Here is a 13420-nt window from a genome sequence, read left to right as displayed (position 1 = left end):
AGCAACTCTGGCCCGAGAATTTCTCGAAAACATCGTCCGACTGCACGGTTTTCCTTCGGTTCTAATTTCGGATCGAGGTAGTCAATTTATTTCTCATTTTTGGCGAAGTTGCTGTCGGTCGGCTCAAATTGATGTGAGACTATCGACCAGTCACCACCCTCAGACCGACGGACAAACCGAGAGGACCAATCAAACTCTGGAACAGTATTTACGCTGCATGCTGCAACAAACTGAAAAAACTTGGAAAGATATCCTTTGGATAGCCGAGTATGCCTACAATAACTCTGTCCATTCGGGAACTGGGAAAACCCCGTTTTTTCTTTTGTACGGCAGTCACCCTCGAACCTCGGAGTTGGATCCCCTCCAAGATCTTGAAACACCAGCAGTAGACTACCTGCATTCTACAATCACCCAAGCCTTTAAGGAAGCTGTTTCTCACCTTCAAAGGGCTAAAGAACAATACAAGAAAGGAGCAGATCAACATCGGAAGGAAGCCCCTCACTATCAAGTAGGGGATCAAGTCTGGTTATCCACCAAATATCTATCTCTAAAAGGGCCACGCACATTCAACCCAAGATACCTTGGTCCCTATTCCATCACTACCATAGTAAACCCAGTAGCGGTCAAGTTGGACTTGCCCCCGCACATGAAGATACATCCGGTCTTCCACGTCTCTCTATTAAAACCCGTGCAACCTCAAACCCGACTAACCAAATCTCCAAAACCTATCCTAGTTGATGGAGAACTCTAGTTTGAAGTCAAAAGCATTCTGGACTCCAAGATCTCCAAATCTAAACTATTCTACCTAATTGATTGGAAAGGCTACGGCCCCCAAGAGAGATCCTGGGAACCTGCTGAATATGTCCACGCTCCTCGCCTCATCAAAAGATTTCACCGAACATTTCCTGACAAGCCAAAACCCCCGGAGAAGCCCGGTTTGGGAGGGGCCTTGAGGGGGGTACTGTCATGATCTCTGCTTCCAAAAGGTCAGGGTTTTCCCAACTCCCTTGGAAGCAGATCCATAACCCAGGTTCCGAGTGCCAACCAGTCCCAATTGGGACCTTTTGGACCCAGTCCTGGCGCCAGTGGCACCAGGCTCATAAATATGCCCAGTCCCAGCGCTGGAAGCGCCGGGCTCATAATGCTTGGGTGGACTTACCTGCAGCAGACCATGCTGCTTACTTGCCTGCCAGTTGAGCCTCTGATCCTCTTCTGTTTGGAACTACTTTTCCTGTTGGGTGGGGCTGGAGCCACTCCCTAGATTCAGAACACTGGAACTCTTCTGGAAGGCAGGAACTCTTTTTTTTTTACCAGGAACTCTTTTCTTACTTAGGTGTGGCTGTGGAAGGAGACACCTAAGCACTACAGGAGGCTATTTAAACCACACCCGGTGGATGAATCTTGCTTTGCGTTATTCTGCACCCTCTGCAGCAGAACGCTCATCGTGTCTTCTGCATTCGTCCTGGGCCTAAGGAAAAAGGCTTACCATCCTGAATCCAGTCTACAGCAACACCTATAAAGACAAGAAAGAACAGGTTAGCATTCCGGCATCTGAAAGGCAAAGGCTTACCTACTCTTCGTGCGCTCCGGAGGTCTTCACACTGCATTCCGGCATCTGAAAGACAAAAGCTTACCAACTCTTCGCACGCTCCGGAGGCCGTCGGCGCTGCATCTCGCATCTGAAAGGCAAAACAAGGTGCGTTTAAAGACATTGGGGAACTTTAATACTCACGTGCCATTACTCCTTTCCACATCTAACCCAGTGGGTATCCCGGCACCCTGCAGCCGCTCCGAACTTGTACCTGCAAAATAAAAAGACAGTTAGAGCGCTATGTGAAGCTGGCAACAAGCGCTTACTTACGTGCTTCCATGCGCTTCTATTCATCACACGGGCTCCATCTTCAACTCACTTCAGCCCGTCATCCGCCATCGCCGGAACCCTGCAAAACAAGAGACATCATTATTAAAGACTTTAAAGACATTTGAGTTACTCGAAACTTACCGTTCGTGCAGTAAACGACGGACAGCAGTCCTCTGAAGTCAAGAGGCCTGCGCTACCTATCCAGTGAAGAAACTGGCTACAGCACCCTGCCCCGAGGCAGATGGAGAGCTCGGCATTCACTTACCTAAGGTGAGAGCGTTAACCTGTGGGGGTCTACAGGAGAGGAGAAGAGGAAAGAGATAGGGACACCCCAATAACCCCAGTTCATTAACCCCGTATTTTCTATCTGCAGACATCTTACTCTGCACGTCAGGCATACAGGGCACAGAGGTCCAGCCCAAAGAGCCAATCGGGTGCTGCACATCACCTTTGAAGATACGGTAGTCGCCCAGTCAAGACCGGCGCCTCTGCGAGAATCAGGTGAGCGTTACAACAATGGGAAGAACTGGTAGTTGTCTAGCCAGCCCTCGTTCTTTCTGCAGTGGTGGTTGAGGGAAAACCTCTTGAAGGGGAAGAACTTCACCACTCCTGCAGTAGAAGCCACTCTCACGGGGTGGGGGGGCACACCTGCTTCAGCAGACAGCGCATGGAGTGTGGTCCCCACAATTAGCGTCCAACCATATAAATCTGTTAGAGCTGCTAGCTGTATTCAAAGCACTGAAGGCCTTTCAGACACAGCTACAGGGGAAGACAGTCCTGGTCCTGACAGACAGCACCACAGCCATGTATTACCTAAGCAAACAAGGTGGCAGACTCTCAAGGGCTATCCAAGCTGTCCCAGAACATTTGGATGTGGGCTCTGACACACAAGATGTTCCTACTGACGGAACACTTTCCAGGAGAACTCAATCTCTGCTGAGCACATCTGCTACAAGATTTCCCACCGCCCGTAGAATACGAATGGCGTCTGCACGAAGACCTCGTCTCCGTCTTCGCAGAATGGGGCTTCCCAGAGAATGACCTGTTTGCAACTCAGGAGAACGCCCAATGCCTCCAGGTACCCCCAGAATCGCTCCAAGGGGAACTGACTCTGAATAACATGGTCAGGGAAATTTGTCTACGCTCAACAACCCGCTCCCCTACTCAAGATAGTGCACAAGATGCACCAGGAACCAGTTACCATGATCTTGTTAGCCCCCATATGCCATGGTTCGCTCATCTGATGGAAATATCCCTCTCCCAAACCCCTCGCCCCCTGTGAAACTACCCTCCCCGTACAGCATGTTTTAGGACAAGGTGGGGGGGGGGACACTACACCCATGGCGCCAAACTCTGAACTTAGCAGCCTGGCTCCTGAGGCCATAGTTTGGACACCTTCAACTCCCTCAAAGATGCATGGACATAATCGGGGAGGCTAGAAAACCGAACACTCGTTATTGCTATTCCAGTAAGTGGAAACGCTTTGTCATCTGGTGTAAGACCAAGGGCGTCGATCCCATTGACTGCTCGCCTACCCACATTGTGTTGTACCAAACTCTTTTGTTAGACTCTGGTTTGGTTTTTAATTCCCTGAAGGTTCATCTAGCCGCTCTATCAGCCTACACTATGTCACAACAAAGTGTTGTGGTGGAAAATTCCTGTTAAGGCTTTTATTGAAGGGGTTAAAAGACTTCACCCTCCCCCCCCCTCCATTTCTAACCCAGCTGCCGGAACGGATCTAAATGTGGTTTAAACCAGACTCATGGGGTCTCCCTTTGAGCCAATGCATAAAACAAGTCTAAAAGACCTTACTTACAAGACGGCCTTCCTAGTGGCTATCACTTCTATTGGGGCCTGTAGTTCGCTAACACTACTTTGAGCTCTAGACCCTTTTTGTTAGTCAACAGGGATAAGGTGGTTCTGCGCACTCATCCCAGATTTGCGCCTAAATTCATCTGGAAGTCATGTGAACCAATTGAACTACCCACTTACTCTTGCGTGCCTTTCCTCCATACTGTATGGGTGCCCCTTCCAAGGGACAGGAGACGGAACCTTTTGCACCAGAAAAAACCTTCTTTCCCTTTAAATTTAGCGGCGCATGCGCTGCCCTGACTCTGCCCTCCAGCCCACACCTTAGTCCCCTTTTCCGCGTCGACGGGAACTATCAAATTCGCCAGCGCTCCTGGGTTTGGCTTCGGCCATGTAATTCCATGCGCGGATACTTCTTTGTCTTTTCTATATTCAGATACTCTGTCCTCAGGCATCACACAACTCCCCGGCGCAGGTTGACTTCTACAGGGTTCAGCAGGTATCCATCCTGCAACGGGCTCTTCCCAACTTTAGACCCCCACGCCCTCTGCCTATCTTGCCTTGGCCCAGACTATGGTTGGCAATCATGTTTGGCGTGTGACTCGCTGTCCTCGAAGATGCTGAAGAACAGGCTAGCTAGGTGGAGGGAGCTCTTCCAGAGGATCTCCTACTTCGTGAAGCATCGACCCCGGTAGGGCCGATATTTTCCAGCGCACCCCGCAAGTGAGACTCCTTCCCAGGGACTCTCCCACGTGGGAGGGACCGGCCAGGTCCTTTCACCGGCACGTGCACCGAGGCTGCTCTAGCTACCGGCCTTCGGGTGGATGGGTCCTCGGATCCTCCCGGGCAGTGTTGAGGGGCCGGAAGGTTCTCGTACTGGGGCTACGCCCTTTTACTGGCGCAATGGCCGAGGGGCTAGAGCCTGACACCGGCAATATGTCCAAGGGGCTATGCCCTGATACCGGCAATACGTCCGAGGGGCTGCCCATAGGCGTCTCTACCGACCCCCGGAAACAAGGGTGTCGCAGCTACCGGGCTGAGACCCGAGGAGCAGGGTAGGTCTCGTGATCCACACGCGAGAGTCTTGGTCGAGGCAGGACCCAGCGGGGTGGGCAATTCGTTACAGGCACGTGGCAGGCAGCTCGACAAAATGGCTGCCGCGCCAGACAGGAACACCGGTCTGACGCCATTCCACAAATTTAGCGAAGAACAAGTGTCAAGTTGGGACTGGCGTAACAAAGTACGTGGCCTACAGTCTACCCTTCTTATGCGCAGGGCAGCTTTCCCATGCGTCCATACGGACTGGGTACGCAGCAGCTCCGGCAGTCCCCTGATACTCCCTGCCACCTCTTCGGCCAGTGAAGAGGTGCTCTTCGATAAATTCCTCGGCCTCATGAGGTCTCCTCAGATGGGGGTTATCAAGAACGTAATCAGGGAAGTCCTCCCCGCCATGCCAGCGGCACCAGACTCCATCGGGCTCCCTGACCCCGGTGCAGCCGGCTCCACAGCCAATTCTGCAACCTCCGCCGCCTCCTCAGCCTCTGACTGTGGTCCTTGTACCCTAGCCTCTGGCACCATCTACCCCTCCTCCACAAGATCCTCCAGATCTGCAGGACATGGATGAGGAGGAAGATCCGGACATGCCATCCTCAGCCAGGGCCTTCCATGAACGTCTTGCTGGCCTGGCAGAGTACCTAGGCCTCCCTCAGCCTGAGGTTGAACAGCCTGCAGAGGGGTTTCTGGCTGAAGTCCTCGCAAGACGCCCCTCTGCCAACACAGGGATTCCACTGCAAACTGATGTAGTCTCCCTGGCCAAGAAGGGTTGGTTCAAGCCCCACTCAGTCCAGCCGGTCAACCGACTCCTGGACGCCACGTACAGGCAGATGGAAGGGGACACACTCTTGCTCTCGACCCATCCTCAGCCGCACTCCTCTGTGATCGCTGCGGCATCACTTTACTTCAAGCCTCAGTCGTCCTCAGCCACCTCCTCTGCGGCGCTGCTAGGCAAGGAGAAGATCTTGGAGGCTTACGGCAAGATCATCTACTCCAACGCCTCCTTGAGCCAGGCCAACGCAGATTCCATGCTGGCTGCCGCCAACCAACGATTATGGCAGGAAATTGCGGACTTCCTCCTGGAACTCCCCTCCCAATGGCAATCCCGCTTTAAGGCGGGGCTAGCGGAGGCCAAACTCGTGGCGCACTACCTCATGGAATCCATGGTGGCGCATAGCAATACCTCTGGCTTAGCCATCTGCATTGCCATGGGCATAGGGGGCACTGCCTGGCTACGGGCGACGAAGTTCAACCCGGATTTCCATGAGCGCATTATGGATGAAGAGCTGGACAAGCAGAACAGCTCACAAACGGCAAAGTCTTTATCCATTCTTACAAAGACCATGCCCAAATCTTACACCCAATCTCAGCAGCGCTCAGAAGGGTCGTAATTATGGAGTGTTCCGTGGCTTCCAGGAACGCAGATCTAGGCAGCCGGACCGCTCGCCGTCTGAGCCGGCGCAAACAGAGGGGTTGGTAAGGGCTTTTTCCAGTCCCCCGCTGCAGCCTCATCCTCCCTGGGAAAGAAGGCATGGCACGCCCCTTTGGGTCCAAGTGTCTCTGGTGAGGGGCAGGCTTGCTCTCCATGCAAATTTCTGGTGCCAGAATTTCGCTGACCCCTGGATCCTCTCCGTAGTATCCATGGGGTACCGTCTACCCATCCCAGTCCCTCCTCCCCTCCACTCCTGCAAGTTGAGGCAGCAACTCTTTTGGCGGAGAGCCGGTCGCTCGTAGAGAGCCTGGCAGTGGAGGAAGTTCCTGCCTCCCAGCGAGGCTTTGGCTTCTACTCCATTTTCACCATTCAAAAGAACCAGGCGGGCCTGAGAGTTGTGCTGGACCTTTCCACCCTCAACCTCTCCTTACCCCTGCAAAAATTCAAGATGGTTACGCCAGCTTTTATAGCGGAGACATTGGACAAGGGAGACTGGATATGCTCCCTAGACCTGAAGGACGCGTACCTACACGTCACGATTTGGCAGCACCATTCTTCTTTCCTACGGTTCAGGATCATGAGCCTTCATTTCCAATACAAAAGCCCCCTGTTTGGCATCAACTCAGCCCCCAGGGTCTTTACCAGACTCATGAAAGCTGTAGCAGCCCACCTCAGAGAGCAGGGCCTCCACATCTATCCATACCTCGATGACTGGCTCGTCAGGGCTACATCTCCAGAGGCGGTCCACCACTCCTCCCAGGCCCTTATGAACACACTGCACGACCTGGGCTTCTTGCTCAACCTCAAGTCACAGGTGCTCCCTACGCAGACTGACCTTCCTGGGACATGTGCTCCGAGAGGGTCTTCCTGTCGGAAGACGAGATCTCAGCCATCAAGATGGCCACCGTCCACTTCCTCAGAGAAGTGACCTCGGCTTGGTGGTATCAACATCTCCTGGGTCTTCTAGCGGCGGTGCTACTAGCCGTCCCGCACATGAGACTAAGGATGAGAAGGATTCAGCTGCACTTCGCGGCCTCATGGAATCAGGAGCGGGGTTCTTAATCAGAAATGATCATCGTTCTTCCATCTCTCCTAACTTGGTGGTCCAGGGACTGAAACCTACGGACAGGCAACCCCTTCCGGCTGCCTTCTCCACAGGCCACCATCACCAGACTCCTCGCTCGAGGGGTGGGGAGCCACCCTGGACGATCTCTCAGTCCACGGCACCTGGATTCGACAGGAACAGGAATACCACCTCAATTGGTTGGAGCTGAACACCATCTGGCTAGCGCTCGCATTCCTGCCACTTCTCAAGGGTAAGGTTGACCTCATCCAGACAACTCGACCAGCATGTACTACGTCAACAAGCAGGGAGGCACCAGATCCCCTCTGTGCAGACTGGCGATCAGCATGTTGGAATGGGCCTTGGAAAGTATTTACCTCTCTGCAGTCCACCTCCCGGGGGAATCCAACCTGGAGGCGGACAGGCTCAGCAAGTTGAAGGCGGACAATTACGAGTGGCAGCTAAAAAACCTAGTTATCAGGAGATTTTCATGAAGTGGGGTCGCCCCAATGTGGATCTCTTTGCCACCTGGCACAACAAGTGCCCCCAGTTCCCATCCTGTCAGGGTCAGGGCCCCGGCTCTCTGGGTGACGCATTTCACCTAAAGTGGACCGGCATGAGGGCCTACGCCTTTCCGCCCACTCCCCTGATCCACAGGGTAATTTGCAAGATCAAGGAGTCCCACCAACTCAATCATTCTGATTGCTCCATGGTGGCCAGCCAGACCATGATTTTCTGAGCTCCTCAGCCTCTCGGGAGTGCCTCCGATACACCTCCCGATGGGCCCAGCACATCTTCTGGCACAGCATGGGGGCAGGATTATCCACCCCGCCCCAGGGAAACTAGCGCTCACAGCGTGGTACCTGAGCAGGTAACACTTTGGCACCTTAGCCTCTCACAGGCCAATCTGGATATCGTACATGGCGCCAAGAGCAAAGCCACCAGGGCCCAGTACAAGAGCAAATGGACCAGGTTCTGCCACTGGGCAGACTCCAAGGGAATTGACCCCCTTGGCCTGCAATTTGACCGTCATGCTCTCCTTTTCGGCGCACCTCGCTCATTCGGGCGTACATGTCGACACCTGCTGCACATACCTCGCAGCAATTGGGGCTTACAGGAACTCGGAGGAAGGAATCTTTTCCTCCTCCAACCCTATCGTCAAACACCTGACTGGTCTCGCCAGGCTCTACCCGCCCGTCAAGTGACCGCACCCGGTTGTGGGACCTTAGTATAGTCTTGGGCGCCGTGGCGCACAAGCCATTCGAGCCAATGGCGTCCGTGGACATTAGGCTGGTCACCATCGAGACAGCCTTACTAGTTGGTCTTACCTTGACTTGCAGAGTCAGCGAGATTGAGGCGCTGGTCGCCTCTGAACCATATACTACCTTTCACAGGGACAAGGTAGTCATGCGGACTCACCCGGCATTTCTGCCCAAGGTTCCATTGGCATTTCACTTGAACGAGGAAATGGTCATTCCTACGTTCTTTCCAGATCTCAGGACGAAGCACAGAGTGCTGCACTGCCTGGATGTCAGACGTGCCCTAAAATTCTACTTGGACAGGACCAAGGGCTTCCGCAAGTCGAACGCCCCGTTTGTCACTTTTGGTGGCTCGAGCCAGGCTATCAGGCCTCTAAGACTTCCATATCCCGCTGCATGGTCTCTGCCATCAAAAAAGCATATGAGGGCCAGCACAAGCCGCCCCCGGCCAACATGCGTTGCCCACGCAGTTAGGACCAAGTCAGCGGCCGTCGCATTCCAGCGCCATGTCCCTTGGCAAGTCATAAGCAGGGCAGCCACTTGGGCCTCCCCCTCGGCTTTCAGCAAGCATTACTGTTTGGATGCCGGCTCTAGATACGATGCAGCGTTCGGACAGGCAGTTCTCGGGAACCTATTTGCTTAATGAGGTCTCCTCTCCACCCTGTGGCTACAATCAGTTGTAATAGCCCATACAGTATGGAGGAGACGGGACGTAAGAGTAATTATAAGTTTCTCACCGTAGTGACTAACGTACTCTTAGTCCATAGTCCCCTTTCCTCCATACGTCCCACCAACCTCCCCCTAATAATACTGGTGTCATTAGGCAATGTTAAATTTATTGTCGACGCGTCAATGGGGACTGAGGTGTGGTGCTGGAAGGTGGAGTCAGGGCAGCGCATGCTCCCTGGGGCGCGCCTCCGCTCGCCTCTTAAATTTAAAGGGGAAGGCTTTAATGGTGGAAAAGGGTTCTGTCTCCCATCCCTTGGAAGGGACGTCCGTACAGTAGGGAGGAAAGGGGAGTATGGACTAGGAGTTTGTTGGTCACTACGGTGAGTAAACCTAATTTTTTAAAGAACACTTTATTTAAAAATGTATGTTAAATAACTAAGTTACTTGGCTAATTGTATTTACGGATTTCATTTATACATCTCACATTTAGCCCTCTTGAGTCCTGGCTGCTCAGTCACACTAACAACTTGTATAGTACAGACCTATGCCAAAAGGTGGGTTACCGAATACCAAGCAAATAAGTGTAGTTTCATACAGTTTGCATCAATTCATACCCAACATCTGCCAAACAAGAGTAATTATTAATGTGATATTGCTTTTTTGGGCAAATATCAATATGTTTTTCAAGTAGGTCTCAAAGCACGTTGCCAGGTGCATTTCCGATTCAATTAAGTGAAATCCTTTGAAAAACGTAGTCTCACATTTCAGTCTTTTGCCCATTCCATATTGAACATGTCCCTGTGAATGCTGATTGACATCAAAGTTGTCAAGAGAAACCGATTGCACATTGGAAACCATGAGATTACTGTTCTGTCTTCCCCCTGATGTATGTGCTCTCATTCAATGTTTTTATTTGCAGTTCAACATGAATCGCTTGTAAATTGCACTTCACCGTTGTGTACTGATTGTAAAGCAAAATGTTCTGTTGATATCCTGTTAATATCAAGCAAGACCGATTCATATATAAAATAATTTAACATCTTGTCTGTTTTGCAGGTTGGACAATCTGCTCAACATGGCTTATGGAGTGAAAAGGTAATGCATAAATACGTATGTAGTACGGTGGTGAAAATATTGCACTTGTGGATTTTCTCCGACTGTTCATTCAGCATGCTTTTTCATCTTTTTGTTTTCTGCTTAACAGCTGTTTCTTACCTGTCTTTGTATGCATCACCTCCTCTAGACTTGGCCCAGATGCTGGTTTAAAACCGCCTGTGATCTATTTATTATTTTTATATAGCGCAAATTCGCCCCTGGGCCTCAGCACTCAGACGAAGAAAAAAAACATGTTAATGCTACCAAGTGAAATTATAGTTACGCATACGGGTGGGTTTAGAGTTGTTTCCTAAACACAGTGAGTCTCTCCCTATACTTGCCAATCTGAGGCAGTGAGTACCAGATCATAGAAGCCCAGAAGGCAAAATCAGTGCTGCCAACTCTTTTGAGAATTTGGCGAGTTTGATGTAGGTCTTGTTTGCCATTTGAGAGAAGGCCTCTTCTAAGAGGTGCATCATTATTTTATTGGCTAGATAGTTGGGAGTGCAGGCAGCTAGGCATTTATAGACCATAACTGTACCCTTAAATTTGATCCTTTGTTGGACGGGAAGCCAATGAAGCTTCCTTCTAGCTGCTGAGACTTTTATCACGTCGACAAAGTCCAGCAACTGCTCTGACCGCTCCATTTTGTATAGTTTGCATTTTTTTATAACTCTTAGAAGTGCCCATCAGGAGACTATTGCAGTAGTCTAACTTTGAGTTTATTATAGCCCCAGAAATCAAGGCTAAGTTTTGCTTGGTGGGTTAAGGGCGAATTTGCCAGATTAGGTTTGAATAAAAGGCACAGGTGGATTTCAGGTATCATACGTGTCTCTTAAAGGAGAAGTGCTCGTCCATGAAGATTCCCAGATTTTTTACATGGTCAAAGGCCTCGATATAGGTATTGTTGATTTTAAATTTCTATATTGAACATTCAATTGTTTTATCTTCTGGGGGGTACGAAGTATCAAGAGTTCGATTTTTACCTTCATTGAGTGCAAGAGAGTTAGTCGCCATCATTTTTGGATGGCCCTAAACACCTCTTTAACTCTTTGCGCATCCTTTTCATAGGATCCAGGCAATTCAAAAACTGGGTGTCATGGGCGTAGTTAATAAACCGGACACCCAGGGTTTTTAGCATGTGAAACAGGAGTTTAGAGGAGATGTTAAAAAGTAGTGGCGACAAACATGAATCTTGCGGGACTCCACATGTCAATAAGGTTTTAAGGGAGAAAATGTTTCCCTTTGCCACTGCCGCCATCCTTGGGCCTAAGATGGATTTAAACCATATTACTGCTAGTGGGGAGCATTTACCAACTGTTGTCAGCCTCTTGGCCAGGAGGTTGTGATCTATAAAATCGAAGGCCGAGGAGAGATTCAGCAGTAACGCAGAGCTCCCTCGTTCAATAATGCTAGCAATGTTAGCCTGGAGCTCTAAAAGGGCTGTCTCTGTTCCATGCGTGGCTCGGAAGCCGGATTGTTCACTTGCCAATGTGGTGTTGGATTCAACAAATTTTTGCTGTCGAAGGTACGCAATCCTGCCAAATATTTTGAGCAAGAAAGGCATGTTCGTTATAGGCCTGAAATTGCCCAAATTTGACGGGTACAAGTTCTCCTTTTTAATAAGTGGTGTAATCCATGCCTCCTTTAGGTCTTCTGGGACATCTGCCTCGTCAACGGACTGGTTTACAAATTGAACCACCCAGGGTGCGAACGTCTCGGCAAAGTCTTTGCAGGAAAAATATCCCCCTTACAGGAGGAAGGCCTCAGGTTATGAATAAACTCCAATATTTCTTTCACGGAAATGTTCCCAAAAGCAAAAGACTCCAGGTGACCGCTCTCGAGAGTAGGCCCGAAGTGTGGCGTTTTGGTGCTGTTAGAGAGTACCTTTTTCTGGACTTCGATGGCCTGTTGATGTTTTTTAGTTTTCTCGGTAAAGCCATCATGTATTGCTTGACACCAAGCATTGCTTTCTTGCGCAAGATAACGAGCTGGGTGATTTTTAATTCTTGAAGAATTGAGAAGATTTATTTTGATTGTGACTTTGCTTGTTGAATTTTTATGAAAATGTTCTGCTTTTGCTTTAAAAATTGACAACATATAGGCTTTGGTGGCCTGTTTGTAATTTGCACTTGAAAGTGCTGATGGATCTTTTCTCCAAAAGCGCTCAGCTTTGCGCTTGATTCTTCGGGCTTCTAAAATATCAATAGAGAACCATTTATTTAAATTGGTAGGTTTCTTTTTTTTATGATTTAAGCAGAGCCAACATATCGAACGCTTGATTAGTTGCTTTTTTAAATGACGGAGTAAAGTTATCAAGGTAGATATGTTATAGGGAAGGCAAAAGTGGAGAAACATTGTCCTTAAATGCCTTGCTAGTCACACCTTTACAATTCCACCAGATACCTAGGGTCTTATTCCTTTCTGGTCGTGGCATCTGTGTAGAGTGTGTGCAACATGTGAAATTAATCAAGTGGTGATCAGACCAAGCACATTCTAGGATTGACGGGACTGTTATTTCCTGATTAATTTTTATTTATTTATTTTGGGGTTTTTTTGCTAATATCCAGTCAAATAGGTTGCCATCATTATGAGTAGCATGCGTTACTAGTAGTTTGAAATTAATAGATTCAAGTGACAGTTTGAGATCCTCCATTGAGTCAGAGATTATATTCCCCAAAATTAAAATCCCCAAGAATGACAAACGCAGAGGCATCTTTGGAGGAATTACCAATGCTAGCCATTAGTTCTTTGAATCTGGGAGTTAATCGGAGGGGGGGGGTGTGGGTTGAGAGTGGGTGGTAAAATAGTAAGCTAAAAGAGGAGACATGCTTCACGTTGAGCTTCACAAGAATTGATTCATAATATTCTAAGTCCGGTGTGCTAGAGGTAGGTATGTATTTTTAAGTATTCTTTAAAAACAATAGCAACCCCTGCCCCCACCCCCTTCCCTCCTCTCGATCTATGTGGAGGGTTAAGTAAACCTTGGGAGTGGCCAGCATCATAGCGTGGTGTGATGTTGGCGTCATCCATGTTTCTGTAATAAGATGTCCAGGTTTTCTTTCATGGATCATATCTGCAACTTCTGTTGCATGTTTTACAAGGGAGAGGGTGTATGCTACTGCAGTAATCCAGTCCTGTCATAAAACAAAAGTTATACTAATGGGGAAATGACTGTA

At 49.6% G+C, this 13420-nt stretch overlaps 1 protein-coding gene across 8 annotated transcripts in view; it reads left to right on the top strand.

Annotated features, from left to right (window-relative positions):
• The window catches only part of ELAVL2 (ELAV like RNA binding protein 2), a 1154722-nt gene that overhangs the window by 1050222 nt on the left and 91080 nt on the right, over window positions 1-13420 (top strand). For all 8 annotated transcript variants that reach the window (XM_069630854.1, XM_069630851.1, XM_069630853.1 and 5 more), the window contains one exon: window positions 10203-10241. In XM_069630854.1, coding sequence (XP_069486955.1) covers window positions 10203-10241 — 39 coding nt within the window. The remainder of the gene's footprint in view (window positions 1-10202; window positions 10242-13420) is intronic.

Source organism: Ambystoma mexicanum, chromosome 6q (assembly GCF_040938575.1).
Source record: "Ambystoma mexicanum isolate Mex_15411 chromosome 6q, UKY_AmexF1_1, whole genome shotgun sequence".
Classification (NCBI taxonomy): domain Eukaryota; kingdom Metazoa; phylum Chordata; class Amphibia; order Caudata; family Ambystomatidae; genus Ambystoma; species Ambystoma mexicanum.
This window is presented reverse-complemented; position numbering and strand designations above follow the sequence as displayed.